Genomic DNA, 26,011 nt, shown 5'->3' with positions numbered 1-26,011 from the left:
TGCTGGAACAATGTAGTTATTGTAATGCTTACTTCTGGACCAAAGAAAGAAATTCTTCTGGCAAATATACGAAATGCTGCCACGATGGAAAAATTAATTTGCCTACACTAATGGACATTCCCGAGTTGCTGCAAAAATTAAGTGATAATTCGATTGAGGCACGAAATTATCGAAATCATATCCGGGAATATAATTCTGCTCTTGCTTTTGCATCATTTGGAGCACACATAAAGCCACCTCCTGGAAATGGACCGTATTGTTTTCGGATTCATGGTCAAATTCATCATATGGTGTCACCTTTGTGTAGCAATGATCAAAATAATGCTGGATACGGGCAGCTGTATATTTTTGATTCAACTGAAGCTACCAACAGACGCATTGAAAACAATACTGGATAAAGGGATTGTGGTTGGCATGCTGGAATGGAGCATGTGCAAGAGCGACGTACTGCCAAGCGTATCCGTGTAACCCAATTACAGTATTATGTTTACAGACTTGCTATCATTCCTAAAGCTTCCCGTTCGCTGACAATTGCTAGCTGTCTTAAAAAACATCCCCTTTGGACTAAATTCAACATCTTATACCTTAATCAAAATATGCGGGCACTTTCAACTGAAAAGGCGTTTTCTGAATGGTTATTGGATGTTGTAAACTGCAAAGATGGTGAAATGATTAAGTTGCCTGATATTTGTTATCCATCTAACCAAGACCCCATTAAGCAACTATAATCTGATGTAGATTTTAACACTGTAACTCCGTGCCAACTGAAAGGTAGGGCAATTTCAACAGTCACCAACGATTTATCAATAGTATTCAATAATGATGTGCTGGAACTACTGCCAGGAATTACTAAAATTTATGAAAGTGTGGACACTGTCATTAGTGATGATCCACAAGATCAACTAAGTTACCCTGAGGAATTTTTGAACACCATCACTCCTACAGGAATGCCTCTCCACAAATTAAAGATTAAGAAAGGTGCCATAATAATGTTACTGAGAAGTTTAATGCCATCTAAAGGACTCTGTAATGGCACTAGATTAATTGTTACAAACTTGCAGCGTAATTTAATTGAAGCTAAACTGATTGATGGTGATGAAGCAAGTACATTTTTCATTCCGAGAATACCTCTAATAGGGTTTAAAGTTTTTATTTTTAAATAATCAAATTTTTTTCTAAAACTTTCAGAATTTCTAGCATTAACTAATTTATTATACACATTTAGTTGAATTTAGGTGAGTAACTGCAATATTTGATGATTTATTTTGCTAATATGTTTCTCATTTAGCTAATGTTTTATTTTTTCACCATGTACAATCTAAATAGCTAATATACTTTTTTAAAGCCAATAAGAACATTGATAGAATTCCTCTACATAAGTACAATACTATGTCTTTGATGATAAAATACTATGTCTTTGATGATAATATACTATGTCTTTGTGCTAGAACTTTGTATTCATTGGCGAGCGAGCGCAGCGAGCCATGGTTCATGGCGTGAACCACATAGGATTGCGTAGCAACTCTCGGGGGTTGGCGAGCGTTAGCGAGCAGGGGGCGGAGCCTCCTAGTAGTATTTAAATTTCTTTTCTTTAAAATGAGTGCGTTAGAATTAAATAAATAAATGGTTTTTTTTTTTTAAATTTCCGTCTATGAAAATGATTATTATGCAATAATATAGTTAAAATAAGTATCAGGCTTCTTAAATTTCTTACTAAAAATAGCCTTTCAAAGGTAAAAAATGCAACATTAAAATGTTTTAATTGCTTGAATATTATTGCCTCCCCCGCAGCTCTACTTCTATGTCTTAACAGTCTATTACTAATAAAGCAACCACATAATAGTTTAAACATGTTATAACGAAGCAGCCTGTTATTTTGTCACAGCCTAGTATTTTGGAACAGATGGTATTTTGTCACAGGCTAGTATTTTGGAACAGGTGATATTTTGTCACAGGCTAGTATTTTGGAACAGATGGTATTTTAACACAGGCTAGTATTTAGGAACAGATGAAACAGGTTAGTATTTTTGAACAAATTTGTATTTAAAAATAGGCAAGAATTTTGTGATAGCCTTGCCTACTATTTTGCAGGTTAAGTTTATTTGCTGGAATGTCGAGTACGTGGTGACCTGTCCCCCTGCCCCTTTGATCCTCGGGGATATGGGGGGGGGTTGCTTATAATTGCTTTTCCTTGTTTTAATTTTTTTTTCTTTGATGCAAAAAGTAGAAGCATTTAAATATTTTTCCTAATTTAGATATTGATACATATTTCTTGCATGTAAAATGGAAAAAAAATTCACAAAAATTTCTACAATATACGAGTTTTATTGTTTCATTTCTTCTCTCCTCGGTCTTATTCTCTCTCTCTTTCGCATTTTTTTTTCTTTCTTTTTTTAAGGCAATAAATATTTTTACTTTTTATTCCCTTATAAGAAGGGGGTGTTAAATTTGTTAAAACTATATTTAGTATGCAAATTTAAGCTATATTGAAATACTTTATTTTCTTTGTTTCTATGTATATTATCAAACACTATATTTTTTCTCTCAATCTTTATCCTTTTTTACTTCTTCTACTGTAAAATGTTGAACTTCTGAAGAAGCATGAAGGGTAGTGCAATAGTAAAGAGAAGATGAAGGGTAGTAGAATAATATGAAAATATTTTTTTTTCATGAAAAAAGGAGAAACAATTCCTAACTTTCAGCCAAAGGAAGCATACAGTTGTCGATTAAGGACTCTAAGACTAATTACATTGCTATTATTTTTATTAGGAAATTAATCTAATGCAGTAGTCCCCAACCTTTTTGTACCTAAGAGCAAATACCAGAATATTGGTCGAATGGCGGGCACCATTTATTTTTTCAAGATAAATTTATAGTTGGTAGACATAGGTAATATTACACACTACATATAGTGCACAAAAAAATTAATTTTAAAAATTAATTTAACATATGAATATAATTAGTATTAATTTTCTTGTGTAAAATAAATAATTACTAAATTGCCTTCAAAACATATGAAATATAAAAATTATTTATAAAATACAGTCAATGTGGTGTTAGGCATGGCATTTCGCTGGCCAGCGCTAGATAATTGGGAGAATATAATGCTATTTTTAAGAATGGAATTTATTCCTTCAATCATATTCCAGAATTTCTATCTTCGATTCTTCTCGCTTTACTCGAAGAAATTCTGAAACGTATGTTGCTATTACGGTAACGTTTATTTGGTTGGTAAAAGGATTAACAAAAAAGTTATCAAAGGCTCGATGATATTAAATTGTTGAAAGAGCTTTTTAAATTGATCTTTAAACAATTGGAGGTTGATGACAAATGTTAATAAGTCAATTTCACTGTCACCTAACATTTTTTTCATGTTTGGAAAATGCACAAGAGACTTCATTTTCAAATGTGATATCCACAAAACTAGCTTAGCTCTGAACGAGTTTATAGCCTTTATCATTTTTGCTTTATGTTTGTCTTTTTCCTGCAGCTCCAAGTTTAAATTATTTAGTTTTTTCCATTATGTCCATTATGAAAGACAAATCTGCTAGCCAAAGAGGATCTCTCAGTTCCAAAAATGTTTGATTTTTGGCTGCAAGATTATTTTTTATTTCTCCAATTAAATGTAGAAATCTATCAAGTACTTTGCCATTACTGAACCAGAGTACCTCAATATGTATTTGCATAGCATAAAATTTGCATAGCATTTATTGGGAAAATGGAGAACTGAAATATTTTATCGTTGGGCACAAGCAGCGGGTGCACATAGATCGATCGACGGGCGCCATGGTGCCCGCGGGCATAGGGTTGGGGACCCCTGCCTAAAGTATAGAAAAACACATTGAAAAAGTACCATTAGATTCTAATGGTTGTTTGGCAAAAGCAAAATATTTTGTGATTGTGATTTAATAATGAAGTTTAGTTATAAAGTTTTAGGGGTCATTAAATTTATGTATTTCATACATTTATGTTGAAATTTATAAATTTTGTTTAATATATATAAATAATATTTTGTTTGAAATAGTGAATTGCTCAGCATAGACTAACTACGGCCTAAATTTGCATAAAAATGGTCCAATTTTTTTATTGTCTCTTTTTCCGACTACTGTATTTACTGCATTAATTACAATCGTCTTTTGGGGGACATCTAATCAAGTAGTTTACTTCGAGAATCCCGATACCTCTTTACGCCATTGGCCCCCCAACTTTCGGCCCACATCTCTAGCTTTCGCCGCTATTGGTGCCTTTTTCTTTTTCGATTTTTCTTTTTGATCGACAGAGGCCGGCTGGGCTTCACATTTGGAGCAGACTGTAAATGTCTTTCTTCTTTCGAAGTACGAGACACTATTCGTGTGTCCACTTGCCAATCTGGAAATTGCTGTTTGATACGCTGTATCACCTATATGAACAAGTGAAGAGCCCGGTTCCTTGGCCGCATACCAATGATGAGAGAGGGGGATCCTCCACTTTTTTGATTGATGGCTTTTGATTTTGGACTGATTCTCTGAGTAGGTAAGGGCTGAGGACGAAGGTGTTGAATGACTACAGACCTCCTTGGCCAAGCGATCCACTTGCTCATTGCCAAATATGTCAACGTGGGATGGTATCCACTGAAGATGAACGTCGTGGTTGAAATAAGTTGAAGTTTAAGAAGGATGGAGATACTTGTTTTGTCTCCAACTTTAGTCCAATTTTGTAGGTGTTGAAGGGAACTGCGACTGTCCGACAGGATCCAAAGATCTCCAAAATCACTCTCGTTGATAATAGCATCGATGCCTTGTTCAATTGCGATTAATTCACTTCTAAAGACTGAAGTGAAATCAGGATTACGGAGACAGATGGAGTAATTTTGCCCAGATTTTTCAATGAAGACGCCGCTACCAGCTAGGTCTCTCAGTCCACTACCGTCTGTGTAAATTTTTACGGCGTCACTGGGAATCTCGCCTAAAATTTCCAAGGCTGGCTACCTAAGTTCAGCTGGAATCTGAATTTATTGAATATATGAATTATTATCGTAAATGAATTTATACTTCGAGAATACAGGTACCTCTTTACGCCATTGGCCCCCCAACTTTCGGCCCATATCTCTAGCTTTCGCCGCTATTGGTGCCGCTTCCTTTTTCGAATGTGACCTTCGAATCGACTGTCTCAATATTTTTACGCGAAGGCGCGTCCTTTATTTCCCTCGTAGTCATTTGTAGCAGTAATTCAAACAATGTTCTATGTGAGGAATGATTTATCATTGCGTTGAATTTCGTAAACTCGTATAGAAATAGATGTCTCTTTGGCCATGCCTATTATTTTGTTGTTTAAAAGATTAATTTATTTTGAATTTTTGAAGAAAATAAATAAATATTTTTAAATGATAATATTCTGCAGGAAAGGAAAAAATCTATTACAGTTTATTTGGCGAATCTCTTTTTTTTTTCAATTGTTTTGAATTTCCTTTGATATTAAAATTACCATTAAGGCTACATAGTATGTGATATTTTGAAATTAATGTGCTAATTGTTTTGAAAGAAAAATATTATTTAAATAATCCAAGAAAAGTTTAGAACGGTTAAAAAGGCTACTTTCTTTAAAAATTATGCTAAATACGTATACTGATGTTTATTTTGAATATTTATTTTTAAAAAAAATTTAAAACTCTGGGATTATGCTCTATTTATATTTAATTTGTTAAATGTTTTAGCTGGTGCAAATTGGTGTAGCTCAATCAATTACATTTAGTATAAATTTTATTTTTTTTTGTTGTTATTCGAACTATTTAAAAAGTTGCGACGAGGTTGCGATGCATGCAATTAGACTATTCTTAGGTATGAAATATTTAATATCATTTTTGTCAACTTAAAATTCTAGAGGACAACTAAGCGCTATTTCTTTTCTTTTTGTCAAATGAAAAAAATGTTGGTTATTCTGTCACATATGGAGAATATAATGTGCAATTCCTAAATTGTTTTTATTTAAAAATAATAATACACTGTGTTGTATTTTAAATTCAGAGATTATTTTTTTTTTAATTTCTAATTTATCTCAATATTTATGAAGTTTCATTTTTTCCCTCTTGTAGAAAGGAAAGGATTCTGGTTATATCGTCAAACAGAATGCAATAAGGAACTCCTGAATTCTTTTTATTTAGAAACAATGTACATTGTAATATTCAAAACTTTTCTAATTCTTTCAGCTTTCTAAATGTTTTATGCTTGTTAAACAGAGGAAAATTTTGTAAAATAATTTTTTCTGCGTCACTCATTTCTCCTAGAAGTGCATTAAAAAGAACTATATTTTGAAACAAAAATTATTTTTTCTATTATTATTCATTATATTTGATTACACAAACGAAAATGCTTTTGAAGTGTTTTCAACCATTTTGAACTACCCGATCTAAAGTATAATCACAAAAAGAAAAAAATATGTATACATAAAAAAGGACGAAATATAGTTTTTTCACGAGCCTAAACAATAGAGAATAAAATAGGAATTAATATTTAACTGCTTTCTTTTTGTTTTAAAAAGAACTAGAAAAAAAACTTCGCGATACTTTTTTTTCTCTTAGAAAGAAAAAATACTTTTCCTAACAACTTTGTCAAATTAATAGAAAAATATGTAAATGCTACAAAAATATTTGCCATTCTAAACTATCTTTCAAATATAAAAAAGTTTAATTTTTTTTCTTTAGACCTGTTATTTTGGAACAGGTATTATTTTGTATCGCAACAGTTGGAACCTGCTATTTGAAAATACCTGTTATTGCCCATCACTACTTCCGAAGTTACTCCCCACTTTTTTTTAATATAATCTTTTCCTTTTTCAACTTGGCTATTGTTTGGCTGTGAAGTTCTATTTATTGTAATCGTCTGGCGAATTTTTCAGCTCTTCTCAAAGAGATAGGCGATAAGAATAAAAATTTCAGTTTCACTTCTAATAGATATTCTTCCATCTTTAAATTATGTTATTACTTATTTAGAGCAGTGAAAATCTACTTCATGTCTAGTTACTGACGAAATCTTCCTCATAAGTAAGTGATTTTTTTTTCTTTATCACTTGTTTCTTGACATTAGTTCTTTTTCCTTAATTTTTGAATTAAATTCTTATAAGAATTTTTTATGTAACAGCGAACTTCAAAAAATTGTTTGCTATTTTTAATGTGCTTTCTACTTGTATAACTTTGTTCACAAATAAATTAATTCTTGAAACTTATAATGTTTAGTTTTGAAGCACTAAACATATTCTAACTTTTTTTAATCTATTCACGACAGTTATCAATTAGATGTTTTGTAAGTCATAAGAACTTCAATTTATTAATATAGCTATGGTATAATAATTTGTTTTTTTCCCCCTTTGAAGCTGCTTGTTCACAAAATGAGAAAAAATTTTTTGCTGTCGATGTTTTCTCATCTTCTCAGAGTTTTTTTTTGTGGTGTAAATTTTGTGTTAATTTAATGATTATTTTTTTTTCCTTTTCATTCACGCAACTTGTTTCATTTGAAATACATTTGATAAACACACTGTTTAAGTTTTAAAAAATTTAGTAGCAAAAAAGAAATATTTCTAGCTTTGTTCAATTGCTTTATAGTTATAAGAGCACATATAACTAAACACTTGATTATATTACACGTGATTATCATTGTTACGTGTGACCAAATTTTTACTAAACAAGATACTTAAATAAAAATACAAATTAGCTCATAGAATTATTTATTAAAAAGTAAAATTGATCTATTTTTATCTAAAATGTTAAAAATATCTATAATTTTATTAATAATATAAATCTTATTGCATTTACTAAAATTTGATTATATAACTACACATGTAAACACATTTATTAAATTAGAAAAATTTAAGAAAAGAGTTATAAAATCCTCAAATTAGCACACAGAATTTTTTAATTAATAGTAATAAAAATTACCAATTTAATCCATATTTTTTTTAAAAAAAAAACGCTCCAGTGAAATATTCCTATTCCTTTCGGGATAGAGTGCTCTCCTCCCAATGAGGTGATCCGCCATCGAATCGCTAGTCAATTCGAATTCCGTACCCAGCTCGAAAAGATCACATTGTTGACGTAAAATATGATCAGTGGTTTATGGATCATGTGTTAGAGTTTCCTTGCCGGTCGGCTAATCGTGGGAGGTTTTCGTGGTTTTACTCTCCAAATGCGGGTTAGTTTCATCAAAAAATTCTTCATCTAGGCAATTTTCTCACGATACTTGATGCAGGAGTGCATTTGTCTTCTGGATCGGGTTCAAAATTACAAGGCTACGGAGTTGAACATTGGTAGCTGTAAATTCAAAATTGGGAACGCTGCTCAAAGACGGTTATAAAATAAAATAGTGAAATAAAAACAAAGAAAATAATGGTAGGGTTTTTTAAGGCTTTCTAATAAACCTTCCTTTCTGATCCATTGCCTGCCACACAAGTGATTCAGAGTTATTGCGAGTGATTACAACACCCTTAGCTGGTCAGGCAGAAATTCGTGATATGGAGAGGAAAACAGCAAAGACCTGCCACGACTGACGGCAAGGGGACTCTAACTATTGATCCATCTACCACTAAGGTTATTTTACATCGGCACTGTCGTCGATGTGAGCCTGGTACGGAATTCGACCAGCCATCGCTGGAATTCGAACCCAGAAAACCTCAATGGGAGGTGAGCATTGGGTTGGATCCTGAGCCACCGCTTCGGATATTTATGTGTTTTTAACTAGCTTTGTATGAATTGTGGTACTCTTTCCAAAACAAAGTTCTAAAATTGTGTAGTATATGCAGGCCCCGTGCTAAGCATTCGTCGCCTCACCAAATGCAATAAAATCATACTCCATCGCCATAAAATCGTACCATGAAAAATGGAAAGAAAGAAACAAAAGCTCATAGGGAATAAGAATTGGGAGCATTGTTAAAATAGTGTCATATTAAGCATTGTAGAACAATATGTGACCATTTTAAGAACTTATGTTCTAAAAATTTTTGTTAGGGTTGAAAATTTCTTGATATTCCCAAGTGGCCATAATGGGGTTTTTTTTGTTATAAAATAGTAAACAAAAATAAATTATGCTTTTTATATAATTTATCTTTATATGCAGTAAGTATAATTTGTAAAGACGAATTTCGAATATCCTTTTGTGATGAAATATTTTTTCCACCCATTTTTTGAGGGGGTTCCCTTGTCTACAAAGAATATCATATTAATGCCGATTCTCTTGTTTAAGACATCAGTTTTTTTCCTCCTTCAGTTTCATTCTCCTTGAGAAAATACGCTACCTTGATTTCCACTTACAGCCACCGCCGTTCCCCTTGACAACTGCGGGTTTTTCTGTTCATTCTCTCATTTTATAGTTTTGTTTCCATCATGCATTCACAAATTGGTTAATCTTGATACTGAGCATCTGTTTCGGGTTGTGTAAACAAAACGATTTTTTTTTTACCTTTAATTGTTGAAGCTAATAAATTTTTTTCATTGCTATTAATAATTATAGAACATTTTGTATATCAATCACATTTCATATGATGGTTGTGTAAGTATTTTTTATATCAACCAAATTCCATAAACAAACACACAGATAGTTAAAAAAATTTCTATAGTTGCACACAAAATGTTCTATAATTATTAATAACGAACCTCAATGTATATTTTTTGAATTTTTGTCAAAAAAAGAAGTCAAAAAGGTAAACACTGGTCACAAAATTATGCATATATTATATTCGAAATTTAACATGTATGCGTGGTAGAACGTAGAAACTAATGTATAGATGACTATTAGCCACTCTCCCAAGCGTCAAAGGTTATTAAACTGGTTTTGTTACTATGAAAGTAAAAATCTCAAGAAACTGAAAGACATACTTCTCAATGGAAAAACTTCATAACCTTCAAAAGTTGCATAAAGCCAAAAAATCGACGAGTTTATTATTAAAAACAGATGCTCAACATGAAGACTAACCAACACGTGAATGTATGATGTAAAATATTTCATTGCAAAAGTACATTTGAAATTCGTGTTTACAAATTAGGAGGCAAAGCAAATTATACTTACTACAAATAAAAATTACTATTTTATTATGTTACAGTGACAAAGCTACACAGCATTATCAAAAATAAATTTCAAAATAATAATTATAAAAACAATAATTAAAAAATTTTTTAAAAAATTCCAATTTTTTATGGTTTTGCTGGAAAAAGCAAAAGAATAAAATATTGGATGTAACTTGTTTGAAACAAGTTGATTTATAGTCTCATTTAATTTTCAGATATGTTTATTTTACACAAAATTAATCTTAAATTGTGTTGAATTTCTTATAAATTTTTTAAAAAAAGTTGACGAAATGTAGTAGAACAATAACAATACCAAATAAACGAACAACGAAGATTCCTTCAAAGATCTTTGGTTTCTTACGTTAAAAAAAATCAACGATAATATTTTCTCGACTTTTGATAATAATGTCAAAATATTCGTTAATTTTTCCTCCAAATTTATATGGGACCACGTTTTTCTTATATCTAAAGCAGTGTTGTGATAGATGATGAATATAATTGATTAAATGAGACTAAATGTAAAATAATAAAAAATAATGAATAATTATTAAAAGCTGTTTTATTTTTTCTGGAATTATATTTGGATAAACGAATATTATAATTGTGTGCAAATATTTTTTAATTTGCTTAAAGAGTTCTTGAGATATCGTGAAATACGCAAAAAATAAAATTAACAGTGTTGTTATTACTTATCTCCAAAGGTCTGACGGCGTTCTGATCCATAAATCCGTTGACTAGTAAAAAGTCGAAAACAAGGAGATGAGAAGTCCCAGGCAGCTTAAAATGATGGCATTTTGGGCAAAGAGGGTAGGATTTGATACCCTGAGAAAAAGTAAGACATTTTAGATGTCAACTGGCAACGCCAAAATTAACAGTGATCTAGCTTTAGACCTGATCTAGCTATATAGAAATCATATTTTTCAGTTTGCTGCAACTCCCTATATTTTTGGGGTTAGCAAGCCGCATCCGTCGAAGAAAAAAGGTGTGCTTATTGAGAGGATTTACGTTTTTGTGTCTGATTTCATAATTTAAAATATCGTTTACACTGATTAATAACACTTTATTGAGGTCACCAACTCGAGCCTTTCAGATTGATCGTGAAGATCCGATCATTAAATCAAAAGTTAATAAGGTTGGTCTGTTTTTCATTTTGCCCACAGTATAGTTAATCTTGATTTTGATGAGGTGAACTTCTAACTTTAATGGTAAATTTAATAGTATGAAGCCACACCGGAAAGAACATTAATAGAATATTAGGTGCATAGTAAGTCGTGTATTAGGTGCCATAAACGTGTAGTATGGTGATATTAGGGTACTTACCGTTTCGGAAGCAGAAAAAAAAATTCCACAGTTCTTCACTTTCTATATTAGACAATTATTCGAATAAGTACTGATATTAGTTCAACAAAAAATTATTTTAAACATATGTATTTATGTCGTTACTGATTAATTTGAGAATTACAATTGATAAATTTTGATAACAAGTAAAATTTGAGATAAAAACGTTTTTCATCAAAAAACTAAATAAAGATGAGATTCGTATATAAGAACCGTTGAAAATTTACTTATAGTTATTGGTGCCAATGATGCTTAGGTAATTTTCGTAACAAGTGAAAATTACAATAAAAAAGCTTTATTAATTAAGAAAGGGTAATCAAAGGGAAAGCCAAAAAAAAAAAAATTGCCACGTCATTATTGACGCCAATTCATTTTGGTGATTGTTACTTCTACTGGTAACTCATATTTTCAGTAGGTACTAAATATTCTACTAATTTTTACCAAGATATAGGTATTGAGGAAAATTTTTTCTCCGGCACACCGAAAGGATTACTTTAAAAAAAATTTATTATGGTAATTTTTGACTTATAGGAAGCAATAGTATAGCATGATGTCAAATGATACTGAATATGGTAAATATTTTTTTGATGGGATAAACTTATAAGAAACATGTTTTGCTTAATCTAATTACATGAAGCCACCGGGAAGGGCAACGGATAATAAGGAATCAAAATATTGGAGTTGTTTTAGCATAATAAATTATATTAATAATCCTCTTAGTTTTGCATATAATTTCGCAGTGTTTGATCAATACCGATTTATTGATTATTTACCTTTTTTCACCCTGCCTGAAGGACGGGTATTCACCATCATAGTTGACCAGACAGCCCAATGAGGGCCAATGCCTTCCACTGAAGATTTTTTCATATCGACTTCCGATTTATCTTTGATCTCTTATTCAAATTCTTTTCATTAATTGCAAGAAAATCAAGACTCCACCGAGTCAGTCCATCTCAACCGTGGCCTTCCCCGCTTTATTGTTCCGGTGGGTCTAAAAAGCAGTATATTTTTCTTGTATTGTCATCACTCATTCGAATCTCGTGGGCCATCCAATTCATTCTGTTTATTTTTATGTATTTAATATATATCGGGTTGTTTTTAAAACTTGTACAGTTTAAAGTTAAGAACGGGTATTCAGGCAGTATTAAAATTTTTTCTTTAACATTTTTAATGTTTGTTCAGTAATTTCTTTTTTTTCTTTTCTTCTTTTTTTTTAGTGCAAGCTTTAGAGTAAAGTTACATATTATCAAGATATTCAGCAAGTTTTGATACAAACAAGCTTTAAGATTGAGAAGTGAAGATAGAGGTAATTTTTTATTTCTTACTGGATAAAAAAAAACTTTAAGAAACTTCAACAGTGATGTCACTATGAAGCTCAGTACAATGAGACCATTATTCCCAATGAAGTTAAGTTAGTTTAAAATCACCAGATCTATGCTCTTAGCTCCAGACGATGGTATATAAATAAGATGGCGTATTAGTATTCTGAATATTACTGGCTAAGGTCGAATAAATTTTTCCCACTTAAGTTAGAGAGTTAATTACAATGAAGTTAATTAAATACACCGTCATATTGTTGAAGTATATTTTTTATTGTCTACGTCTTTTATTTAACCAACATTTAACAACAATTATATTATTTCCTTATGCATTTATTGTAACCTTGATTAATTTTTGTGTATTTATCACCTTTATTGCGTAATTAGTTTGTGATCTACATGGCTGCTTTAGTGTTAAAAAATATAACAAATCTTTCTTTGTGAAAGAATAGAGATAGAATGTGTTACTAAGAGAATTTATATTTAAGAGGTTTGGCTTACTCGAAATAGCGTAGAAAGAACAGTGGCTATAATCCGTTGCAAGTTAAGACCATTGCGGTATAGGATTTAAGTAATCATCTAAAACTGCATATAGTTATGTTTTATTTTGCAATCAAATTATAAAAATATGCTTATCAAATTATACAAATATATATTTGAAAATAATATAAAAGCTTCTAAAAGTCAAACACGTGAGACAGAAATTTAATTCGAACTATCTTACGATATATATCATAGAATTATTAAAAAAATTTTATAGTTTCGTAGTCTTTCTAGAATCATAAACTTTGCGATATATTTCGATAATTAAGAAGAAGATTCGTTCTTGAAAAAGAAACAAAGTATATTGTAACATGAAAAGAAACAGGATAGAAATTATTAATTACTCTGATTTATTGAACACATCTGATATACATAGAACAAGGTAACTGCATTTCTTCTTGAAACGCATGAACTTATGTACAAATTTACAGAAAAAGTCTCTAGAAATTTCTAGAAGACAATCGATTAATGAAAAAGAACTTAAACAACATATAGTGTGTACATTTCTTCCACCTGGGAGAACAGAACTCAGAACCTTTGCTTTGTCAAGGTAATGATTTATACTGTTTGGCTATATTCAGACATACATCATAACATCCTCCTTAGAAAAAACAGTGACCTCACTGTTTCATTTAATGAGACCTCTGAAAAGAGCTCTGGTGGTAAAACCTTGGTATTCTACCTTACTCTCGTTTTCAGATGGTAGGAGAGGTTCCTTTGATCTGTAATTTTCTTAATCTCCTAAATTTTCCGTTTCACATGGTTCTAATTAACATGATGGATCATACTATGGTTTCATGCGCACCACGTTGTCGATGTCTGCAGTTTTACGCTTTGATGAAGAAGTCTTCGACTTCACATGTAACCCCTGATAGTTTTCGTTTTATTCTGTAAGGTCCGAAATATTTTTTAAATAATTTTTCAGACAACCCTACCTTCCGAACAGGCTGAAAAATCCAAACAGGTTCTCTTGATGCGTAGGTGTCTGATCGCTGTTTTGCGTCGTATCGCTTTTTATCTTTTTCTTGTATATCGATTGTATGTAGACGAGCAAATTGCCTTGCTTCTTCTGCTTTATAAACAAGATGAGCTGCATAATTAGTTTCAAACCTAGGTTGATGAGAAAAGAGTATCTAAAGTTGTTTTAGTTTCATAACCATGGAGAATGTAAAAGGGCGTGAAGCCGGTACTTTCTTGTTACGCTGTGCTCTAGGCGAAGATAACGAAAGGTAAAATAATATCCCAATATTTTTATAGCCTGGTTGGTAGGGCACTGGGCCCATGTCCGAGAGTCCTCGCCTGACAAAAACTTCCCGTGTAGTAAATGGTGACTGATGCTCGTTAAATCTGTCGGGTCACACAGTCCTCCCTGTTCTCATAACAAATCCTACTTCTAGAATACTGATCCAGGAGTTTACTTGATTTTCGGGTTGATTCAAAATTGCAATGCTACGAAGTTGAACATTATTGATCGTGAACCCAAAATTGGGTCTTCTGTTCAACAAAGGTCTTAAAGGTATAAAATAAAATAGGGATGAGCAACCATTTTGAGTGAAGGGCCACATTCACAGCAGATTGACCAATGAAGGGCCGCATGCCCAAGTATTTAGACAGATGTATTGACAGCAATTGTAGGGAGTAATCGTTATATAAACACCACTGTTCTGGGCACTAAATTTTTTATGTCAGTTAACCTTGTAATATGTTTGCATAAAATTAAATACTTTTAAATGTTAAAATTAGAAACTGCAAAACTGATTACTTTGGAAAAAAAAGAGTCAGAAATAATTAAAAACTATGGGAAAATTCTTTTTTTTTTATCTTATCACATAATACAAAGATCAATTTAAATATACATTTTAACATTAATAAATTTGTTCATAGAATTAAATTTAAAAATAAATTAATATTTTAGTTATTACAATAATTGCAAGTTAAAAATGGTTAAAATTAAAACAAAAAAACATTGAACGGAAAATAAGATTTAACATTTAGTAGAAGGAATACACTTTAACTTTATAACATTTATTTTAAATTAATTATAAGAAGCAGGAGAGAGAGGAAAGAAAAGAAGAAAGAAGAAAAAAAGAAAGAAAACATTATTTTTGAAGAAACTATTTTCCTTAATAATAAAAAACCATTAAGATACTTGTTAACAACTTTTTATGACAAATAATTTTTTAACATTACACTATTTTCAATTAATAGACAAATATAATTAAGTAATAATTAAAATTTACATTACTTTACGAAGCTTATCTTGATTGCATTGTTTTACAGTTAAAGTTTAATACTGTGCAAATCATTTAGCACCGTAAGATCATATATGATATAAAATGGTCTAAGTTGGTAGAAAATGGTTTAAAAAATTTCTTATTGGTTTTCCTACAATTTGCAAAATTTTTACATATTTTGATAATTATATTTTCTTGATCATGTGATACTTTTTTCAAGCCATTAAGTGAACACTTAATGACTTTCTTTAAAGACTGCTCTGTAATTTTGAATTGGCCAAATTCATTCTGGAAAACAATCTTCCGACCGAAGCTGTTGTTGTGGGTAGTATTAAACGTAATCAGTTTTGGAATCTGGCCCAGATGGTGTTCTTCCCTTCCTGATTTTTAAATTGCATGAATACAAATAGCGATGTGTTATTTTTAAATTGCTTGAATACGAATTGCTATGTGTGATTTTTAAATTGCTCAAATAAAAAACGCGATGCGTGTGTTTCAAATCACGTAAATACGTATCGAAATGTGTGGTTTTTAAATTGCTAAAAGAGGACGCAAAACGTATGATTTTTAAAACGTGTGAAAATGAATCGCTGTATAAGATTTTTGAATTGCAAGAAGAGTAACAACGTACTATTTTTTGAACGCCAGAGCATGAATCGCAATATGTGATTTAATATCTCGTGAATACGAATCACGATGGATGATTTTTAAATATTTTTAATATTAATACGAAATGCGATGTGCAATTTTTAAATCGCGTAAACGCGTAAATTTTTAAATCGCGTAATAACGATGTGTGACTTTTAAATTGCGAGAAGAACCCTAATGTGTGATTTTTAAAACGCGTAAATACGAATTGCGATATGTGATTTTTAAATCATGTGACAACAAAAAGAATAGGTTGGGTGTGTGATGTTAAACTTGCACGCGTTCATGAGACTAAACAAATATACATGTGTTTTGAATTATATTTTGCAAAAGAAACCGCGTTTAATATAAATTTACACATCTCGCTTTTTTTTAATCTCTTCGGAAGGTGTTGGCTAAGATGCGCAATTGCTTTTTAAGATACAAAAGAAAAAAAAAACAGAATCGAATTTCGCGAGTTGTAATATTGTGTTGAAATGTCAGGATATTCAAAATCACAAGTAAAAAGGCAGCGAAAAACACAGTCAAAAAACCTGGCATATTTATGTTAAAATCGACATAAATCGAGCACATAAATAGCAATTATTTTAATGTGTGATTCAAAACACCCGTGATGTCAAACTATAGAATTAAAAATATCAGAACTTTTTAAAATCACGGGCAAAAGCATAGTAATAACTAATAAAAAATCCTTTTATATTTACGATGAAATCGGTGTAAATAAAGCGTCAAAAAGTAATGTATTTAAATGCGGGATTCGAAATATAAAACATCGCAATAGCATATAAAAAAGATCGGGACTTTCAAAACGTTGTAGAAATGAGTAGCAATAATTGTCAAAATAGCGATTGAAAAATAATTTGATTTATGATAAAGTCGGGATAAATAAACCAAGACAAGAAAAATTTTTTTTTATCAAAATGAGCCATTCTTTACTCGCGATTCGTAATAATATCGTACTAAAATATCGAAATTTTAAAAACCATTCGGAAATGCATAGAAATAACTGCCGAAAAAAAGGATTAAAAGTCATTTAGATTTGTCATGAAGTTTGCGCAAATAAAGCGTTCATAACTTTAAAAAATCAGGATTTCAGAAACTAAGAGAAAATAGGTAGCAATAACTACCGAATCGATGAAATTGGCATACACGAAAAGCGTCAAGAGTGATAACTAAAATTCGAAATTCGTGTATCATAATAATGACGAATTAAAAATATTGGGATTTTGAAAACTATGCTAAATGCGTAGCGTTAACTCTTGAAGAAAAGCGATAGCAGAACTACGTTGATTGAGATATTAAAGTGCATCAAAAACTTAAGTAATTACATTTTAAATTTCCGATTTTTTTTTTTTCCAAAAATTTTTTTCTTTCCATTTTCTTCAGATTGTTATCGCGGGCCTCACATCGTTGGCGGACCGCAAGTTGTGCACCCCTACGATACATCATCTATTTTTTTACTAGGCATTTCAATGACCTAGAAACGAGGTATCCGAAGCAACTATTATGTAACATTAATTGTGTATCTTCTGAACAGAATTTACTTTCTTTTAAAAACTGAAAAAAGTTCTCGGCAGACAATAATGCATCAACCCTTCGAGGGACTCAAAAAAATCAGGTCAGTTAAAGTAATCCAATGGGGGATTTTAAAGCTGGAACAATTTGAAGGCGAAACTTCCGTAATCTTGGGTACGATTATAAAGTGAACATTCCAATTAAAAGTGTTTGAAACATCAGAGAGCTGAGTTGTAATTTGAGATTTAATATTTATTAATCTATCTCCGATACCAGAAACCAGAACAGAAACACTTTGTTTTTTAATTCCAAGTGAGTTTGCAACCTCAGTCGTAATATACGAGATTTGACTGGCAGAGTCTGAAATGGAATTCTTTCCCTTAGCACAGTGTTTCCCAAAGTGTGGTACGCGTACCCCCAGGGGTACGGGAATAGTTTAGCGGGGGTATGCGTTCTTATGCGAAATATCTTGCAACAAACGAAAATTTCAAACATTTTTATTTAAAAACAAAGCTAGACATGAAAATTTACGATTACGTATTTTTCTATTGGTTATATTTTGTAGAGTTAACAGTTAATAATTAGTGGTGTCAACAGCCAGTTGTGATTTCTAACTTTAGTGCAATTTTTTTATAGTCAAAAATACATTCATTTTTTTATTAGTGGTACACAGCGTTACGAAAAATTTAGAAAGGGTACACAAAAGCCATAAGTTTCGGAAACACTGCCTTAGCAGAAATCAAATTAATTATAGCTGTGTTTATTAAAACATACTTCGAATTTCCATCTGTTGATTTAAAAAGAATGTTCTTTTTCTCCTCGCAAATTGAAGTCAATGAAAATGAGTTATTAATTGAAACCATGCCTGTGCATTTAACTTAAAAGAATCCAACATAACATCATGTGATTTAATTTAGGGCTCTGGTGAATTATTAATGATGCTCTGCTTCGAATGAGTGTTTATCTTTTCTCGATGCAAATTATTAGAAATTCGATGCTTAAGGAATTAGTACAATTAGCAACACTATGGCCTGATGAAAGACAGGAAATGCATAAGTTATATTTTTTCGCTAAAGAAAATCTTTCAGACACTGACAATTTTCTAAATTTTAAGCAATGATGAATTGAGTGATTTTGATTGCAAAGTATACTATAATGTGAAAATTTGCTAACGAAGTCTTAGAACGCAATGATGGATTAGAACTGCCAGTTGACCTTAGGTGAACATTTTTTGTAATAAAATAATTAGCTTTCTGTAACCCTTCAAGTTCACGAGTTCTTTCTTCTAAAGACGTCAAAAAGACTTATAGTTTAAGAACATTTGTTTTAAGTGATAGTTCGAATTCTTTTTCTGAATTTTGATCTATTTTCTGAAACAAGACATTAAGCAATAAAATACCCGATAAATCGTTTCTTTCAAACTGTAACAATTTTAGAGCTCGGAGATTTCCCTCTATATCATCGAGCAATAGTCTTAGCTGAGAAGAATTTTCATAAGCCTTCGGATAATTTATATTAGAAATATGAGCATCTACAATAATTCATTTATTCTGAAATCTCGCCTCAAGAGCAGAAAAAAAAGAGAGTCAAAAGTGTCTTACAAATTTCGATTAATTTCACATCGAGCGTCACATTTCACTTTGAGCGATGCTCTCAAATAAAATAGCTTTTTAATATCAGTTAATTGTTTATTTTGTCCAATGATGGGCATAAATTGGCTCTTAAAGTTTTGGAATTCTTGAACCTTTCCAGAAAAGGTTGGAGCGAAATTTCTGGTAGTCTATATTTAGTTAAATTACAGCTAATAAATTGATCATTGTTAATATTTGATGAAATGTTATTGGAGGATATTTCGATTTATGGCATTCAAATAGTAAGGATTTGACTTACCTCTAAATTTTCAGTTTAAATTATAAAAAAAATGCTTTCAAGTTGTTTGCTTTTTAGCTTGCCCTTAATTATTTTTAGAAACCAAATTTTTATCTTTTATTTTAATAATAAGGGAGAATTAAGTACCCTTTTCAGAATGCCCTTTTTTATTCTCCACTACTGTACTTTTTGCAAAAAAAAATCCATTTTTAAAAATAAAGTTTTGAATATTGAACATAATTTGGCAGAAAAATATAATTTAGAGAATACTAGTTAACAGCCAAAATATCTCATGTCATTGTTCACTACTTCTCGTATGACAGCTAAACTCGAAGGAATATTTTCTGCTTTTAGATTGATTTTACAATTTAACGAGAACGAAAAATGTGTTTTAATTATTATTAGTTAAAATTTGGGTTTAATATAAAAGAAAGTTTTAATTATACAGTAATCATATAATGAAATTATTTATTAAAAGAATGGGGAGGCAATATTGTAAATATCGGTCGTATAATATCGGTAAATATCATGTTCATTTTTATGTTGTTGTTGTCGCGTGCCACAAAGGCATGCGCTTCTTGTATTCGCGCATTCATTCATACATACAGCGTAATTTTGACCTGAAACAGATAACGATCTATCTCCATTTCAGTGATCCCAGAGGTATGATTTCTTATGGGAACATGGAGGACTTTGTGAAAAGACGGATTTAACGTGCACCAATCACCATACGGAAAATCTTCGGCAGGCGAGGATCAAACTCACGACCTCTAGGACATGGGCCCAACGCCCTACCTACCAGGCTATCCCGGCCCCGTTCATTCTTATATAATTACTAATTCAATTTAATGAGCAATTCTGCAAGACCATTAAAATCTTTAATTATAATCTTGAAATGAACAACAAATGCTTAAAAACAACGAAAGCAAATGCTTAAAATTCCTTATCTTTTTACCTTCACTTCAAAAGCAAAAAGTATAAAAAAGATAAAAGTTGATATTTTCGTGTACATTTTAAGACGTATAAAAAACTGATACATTGAAAAATAGAAATAACCGTACGACATTTTAGAGAAAATCTGGGCATTTCATTTCATTAATATATGGATGGTTGACTGAATGCAAGCAATAACACGCATCCTAATACCGGAAGAAATCTAGAAAACGTCCGGTGTATCCCTCCGCTTATGTTATCCTTATAACGCAATGTGTGAACAGGCTTTCAAAAGTTTCATTGTGACATGTGTTTGAATTTACGCGTAATTTTACCATTTATAACAGTTTTTTGTAATTTATAAATTCCAACAGGTTGTGAGAGTAAAAATAAATATTAGAAAATTGATATAAGAACGTAAATAAAGCATAAGGTTTGCCATGTTCTGAGTATTATCCCTTATTTGGCTATTAGTGTAAGAAATCACAGTTTGTTTTATTTTGGATAGCATCATAGTAGGATTGCAGAGTCTTCCAAATTAATTTCTTGTATGCTTATGTGAAATTTAAATTGTAAGTACGCGTTATAATGTTAACATTGGATGGTGCGCTAATCAAGCATAGGCGTAAAAGTCAATCGAAAGTAGTAACCCGGAAGCGTATTTACAAAGACTAAATGATACAGAGCACTTGGCGCGATATTAGGGATTGTCGCCAGATTTGTGGTAAACCCACAGATCCTCTTTCGATTGTTGCAACCCCGTACAGAATGCGTTGTTGTGTTTACATTTCAATTTAAGGTTAAGAAATCGTGAAAATGTGTACAATATTTCAACAGCAGTTTATAAATATTTTATCGTCTTCCGAAATGAAATCGACGAATTGTGATTAGCATAACAATACTTTAGTATCGAGCTGCAACAAAACGATTTGAGAGAATTATAATACAAGTTAATTTGTTAGTAAAATAGGCTTAGTTGTTAAGTTACCCCTCAAAAATCATGCAAAAAGAATTAGTTAAATTTAAAATAACAACTTAAGACAAATACAAATTATTAGAATATAAAAGAAAAATATTTGAAAATTTAAATTATTTTGATGCCGCCCTCTATTGACAGAAAAAGTAATCAATGTAAAAATAGACAAAATAAAAATTTACGAAATTTTGATTTATTACATAGTTGCTGAATAATTTTTGAATCAAATATTTAAAAAAAAAAATTAATGAAATAAGCCATGCGATTTAATAAACTACTAAGATTGAACAAGGTTAGATGTCACAAACTGTCAAACAAAAATAGCGAGCGACTAAAAGTGTCAACAACGGAACTAACCCAAACGCAAAGGTTTGTTCTATATACCTTTTCCTTACAGCGCAAGCGCAACTTTCTTTTTCGCACCAAAAATACTTAGATGTTTTTTATCGCGCCAAGTGCTCTGTATCATTGAGTCTTTGTAAATACGCAACCCGGAAGTCATACGACGAATTTCAACTCCTGGCGCCATCTGTGCTTAGCTTTCCACGGTCAACCATCTATACAATGCTTCTTGAAATTCCGTTCATTAACTTTGAAGATATTTATGTGTTAAATGATAAACTAAAATTAATCACATAACGCATTATACGTATTCATTTTACGTAAACTCGTTTCAATAACTTCATCATTATGCAATTCATTATACATTTAGAAGGCAGAAATATGACTGAAATAGCTATGCTCATAACCACACTTTTAGTTGCCGAAGGTATATTATAGTAGAAATTGCTCAAAAGAAAAAAATAAAAACGTAATTTTCATTCTCTATTTAAAAATAAAAAAAGTTTTCAACATTTTTCTTTTAAATTAAGCGTTGAATGTATAAATTTGAAAGAAGAGATGCATTTCTACATTTTTCGCTCTTTATTTGTTAACAGAAACTTTAATTAATTTTTAACTACATATTTGTTTTTTTAGGTCATTCAAGCTTGAAAGAGTCAATTGTGCCTAGAGAAATTTCTTCGACAGTTAAAATATGTGTAAAAAAAGAAAACGCAATTCTCAGCGTCCAGCTAAAAGCAAAGGAGTTAGCAGCTGTGCATCTGAGAGTGGTTCACTGGGCGAAGGTAATAATGAAGCATCTGAACAGCCAAAGCAAATTAATCACCAAATTGATAAATATGCTACTAACACTTCTGCTTGTGGCGTTAGTCAGGAAACCGAAGTTATGAAACACAGTACCGCAGCAGGGGAAACTGATAATCAGTCAATTGCATCGTCCTCCACTTCTCCTGCAATTTCAAATGATGAAATCGTTGATAAATCAAAATCAAATACTAAAATATTGCCTGATGTTTGTTTGAGTGTTCCGCAAAAAACAGATTCCCTGTATAATTGTGTTCCAGATACTATTCGTCTTTCTGAAAGTAATGAATGCATCGACAAACTTGTATCGTGTCAATATAGTAAGGAACTTTCTATCAACGATATACCACCAAATCTTGAAACAAATATTCTACAGTCTACTTCTAATTTTTCCAATCTTTTTAAGCAATTTGATCGACATGCTGTAAAAAAGGATAACTCCTCCTCGAGTACAACGTGCTACGTAGAGCAATCGGCGCCGGGTATTTTCTTGGAAAAACGTACCAATTTCCCAAGCACTTGTTCCGATAACCTGTCTTTAACAGATGAGTATAATTGCTCTGAAAATAATCCAAACGCCCCTATTTATTCATATGTATCTAAGGGTACTGGAGCAAGGGCACGAAAAGAACAATTAACTGAAAAATCAGGTGCTATTAGTTTATTATCTACTGAAAATATCTCTCAAACAGGTTGCAACATGAATGCGACAAAGGATGGTGAAAATCCCAGAGCTATAGTTTCGCCTGACACAATCACAAATTATAAGAAAACCAAGACTTTCAGAAAATGTGTATCACATTACGAATCAGTTAGCGCTGATGGTAAAGAATATATAAAAGAAGTGCCGAACAGTACTGGAATTGTATATCTGTGTCAATTTATCCTCAGGAGAGCTAATCCACAGTACAAATTGAATATATGTAATTTGGGCGATGAATGCATATTGGTAGCGAATAATGACAAATTTATTGCTAGAGTTGAAATATCGGCTAACTTACAGTTGAGCCAAATTTTCAAAGATGATAAACAGGAGTTTTTGAAACATATTATTATAACTAAAGTGTTAGAGGATGAATTAATGCTCAAGAGAAACGATGCGTACAACAACTTTCTTCAATTGTTAGAGCGAAGGAGTGCCAGTATTTCTAATAGTATTGAATGCGCAGATGATTTTCTACAGCTTTTATTAATGACCACACATTGCACATTAGCCATGAATAAACCTTTAATGTTCTTGAAAGGAATTCTTCAAGATGAACACATCTCTCAAGTAATAAAGAATAATGCTAAGTGCTTCGAGAGAATTGAAAATAAACTCTACTTTCGAAATGAACATTTTCCGAAGTTCAGTAGTGTTGCTAACCCGCGCATGAAAGATTTGTTAGCTCCAGTTCGAAATATTTGCGAAGCTGGAATATACAATCATAAGCAAAACTTAATTAAAAGCTGCCCTACGAAAAATTCGTATCTTCTTTGTCATATTCTTTCAATTAGAGATTTGCCCAAAGACAAAATACTATTTATAAACCGAGGAGATATTGAACTATTTTCTAATGCAGTTGCTGTTGCTCATGAAGAGAGCAATTTCGTCAACAAAGTAATTTCTCTAGAGTTTATAAAATACTTGTGGGACAAATTTTATTCTAAAGTACAAATGTTGTATCATAATTCAGTGAAAGAAATTGGACCTTTGACGCATCCTGTGTACTACTACCTTTTAAAAAGTTTCCGAGACATTGCATGTGAAATAGCTTCTAAGACAAATATAAAACCTCAGGAGCTACTCATAGAAGAAAACGGAAATTTCAGAATAAAAACTTCCATTCCCTGGTCTACCAAGTCAGCTGTTCACAAGTCCTTAGAGAAACAATACGAGTTATATTTTCAATTGTTGGAGCATTTCGAACCTGGTTCATATTCAAGTAAAAACAAATTCAAATATTCGTTTAAAATTCTAGATGGTGATAGGAGTTTCATTAAGTCTCTTAAAGAATTTTTTTTCGGGCAGGAAAATAGTTTTCAAAAGTTTTCTGAGGATCGCCTTGTGTGGTTGTATATTGTAGACTGTGGCACAGCTCCTTTATTGTGTGATAAGTCTAGCAACCAATTTAAAGAACTGTCATTGTATGTTCTCAAAGGCTTTATTAAATTTATTGAACAAGCTAAACAAGACCGTTATGAATCTTTTCGAATTGCTGCCCTTAATATAATCAAATTCATCATGCAATTATCTCCTTATTTTAATGATGTCAGTTCGATTTTAACTGACGCAGACCATAATATTTTAGATAAGCAAATGGAATTCATTAACTGCATTCTCAATTCAGACGAAACAAATGTTTTATCTGATTATTTTTCTGGCATAATGGATGTATATAATGAATATTGGAAGTTGCGAGAAACGATATTAGAAAATCTACCTGTTCCTTGCAGCATATTTAAAGATGACATGGAAGTAATTCTAGGAAAGATACTAAAACTTGTTGAAAGTGGTTTGTCAAAATGTGCTGAAGCGAAACTAGTAATCCGTTTCTTCAGATTTTATAATGAGTTTTTAAAACACATAAGAAGTATAGATTTTTCATGGCTGATATCAAAAACATGTTATACGGAAGATTTAAATAAAGTTGTGGAATGTATAATCAAAAGCGATGTCACATCATACGTTGTAAAGGACCCTGAGAGCTTCGTTCAAACTCTTGAAAGGAAAAAACTGAAAATCCCTCGGCATTTTCTAATCGAAACCATTAATAAATTATTAGATATCATAGATTTAGTTTACGAAAAGTTACATTGGAGTAACGAAAATTATTTAAATGCGATTGGCGATCTATTTCTCGCTATTGGGCATTCTTTTACTCATTTCGAGGACCAAGTTGATTATAATGATTTAGAACATTTTTTGAGAGATTGCACAGCTCCTTTTAAGGCGACAAGGGGCTTTCAAATTTTTTTTTTGAAATTATAAAGGGATTTGCTTGAAAATTTCAGGATACATTTATATTGCTAAAAACAACTTTTATACAAAATTTCAAAAAAATATTTCAAAATTTAAGAAATTAAAAAATTTAAATTTTTCAATTTTTTATGTTTTTTTAAATTACTCCTCGCGTCTGAAATTTTGTCAAAATGACAAAATCCTTTTAAAATATTACATATTAGATAATATTGAAAAAATTGTTGGAAGTACTTTTTTTATTTTTTATTATAGAAACAAATAACATTAAAAAAACAGTAAAAAACCTACATTTTTAGGAAAAAATCATGATACCTCTATAAAATATCATGTATAAAAAAAATACTATTCACTTAATTCAAAAAACTTTTCCAACAAAATGTTAATAATATTCATAAATATATAGCATTAAATTCTCAGGTCAATAGAATGAAAATTCATTACGCTGGAACAGTTTGAAATTTGTAAATTTGTCAAAAAAGACATTTTGAGAAAAATGAC

The 26,011-nt window shown here is 31.2% G+C and overlaps 2 protein-coding genes across 2 annotated transcripts; both read left to right on the top strand.

Moving 5' to 3' along the window:
- The first annotated feature begins 422 nt into the window (after positions 1 to 422).
- Positions 423 to 3,585, top strand: LOC139427116 (uncharacterized). Its single transcript, XM_071187802.1, has 3 exons — positions 423 to 663; positions 739 to 1,104; positions 3,491 to 3,585. Exons 1-3 carry the CDS (start codon positions 423 to 425, stop codon positions 3,583 to 3,585), a joined length of 702 nt encoding a protein of 233 aa, XP_071043903.1.
- Positions 3,586 to 6,929: 3,344 nt separating this feature from the next.
- On the top strand, positions 6,930 to 25,522 carry LOC107457571 (uncharacterized). The gene is made up of 3 exons (XM_043056228.2): positions 6,930 to 7,018; positions 12,586 to 12,674; positions 22,384 to 25,522. Exon 3 carries the CDS (start codon positions 22,442 to 22,444, stop codon positions 25,520 to 25,522), a length of 3,081 nt encoding a protein of 1,026 aa, XP_042912162.2. The 5' UTR covers positions 6,930 to 7,018; positions 12,586 to 12,674; positions 22,384 to 22,441.
- Positions 25,523 to 26,011: the final 489 nt, after the last annotated feature.

Source organism: Parasteatoda tepidariorum, chromosome 2 (genome assembly GCF_043381705.1).
Source record: "Parasteatoda tepidariorum isolate YZ-2023 chromosome 2, CAS_Ptep_4.0, whole genome shotgun sequence".
Lineage (NCBI taxonomy): Eukaryota > Metazoa > Arthropoda > Arachnida > Araneae > Theridiidae > Parasteatoda > Parasteatoda tepidariorum.
This window is presented reverse-complemented; position numbering and strand designations above follow the sequence as displayed.

Excerpts from the sequence above, each read along its gene's own strand:
- LOC139427116 (XM_071187802.1), top strand. The coding sequence starts at position 423 with ATGGAGCATGTGCAAGAGCGACGTACTGCCAAGCGTATCCGTGTAACC. Across the intron at positions 664-738 it reads TGTTGTAAACTGCAAAGATG|ATTTTAACACTGTAACTCCG; the intron begins GTGAAATGATTA and ends AATCTGATGTAG. Across the intron at positions 1,105-3,490 it reads GATTGATGGTGATGAAGCAA|CTCCAAGTTTAAATTATTTA; the intron begins GTACATTTTTCA and ends TTTTTCCTGCAG.
- LOC107457571 (XM_043056228.2), top strand. The coding sequence starts at position 22,442 with ATGTGTAAAAAAAGAAAACGCAATTCTCAGCGTCCAGCTAAAAGCAAA.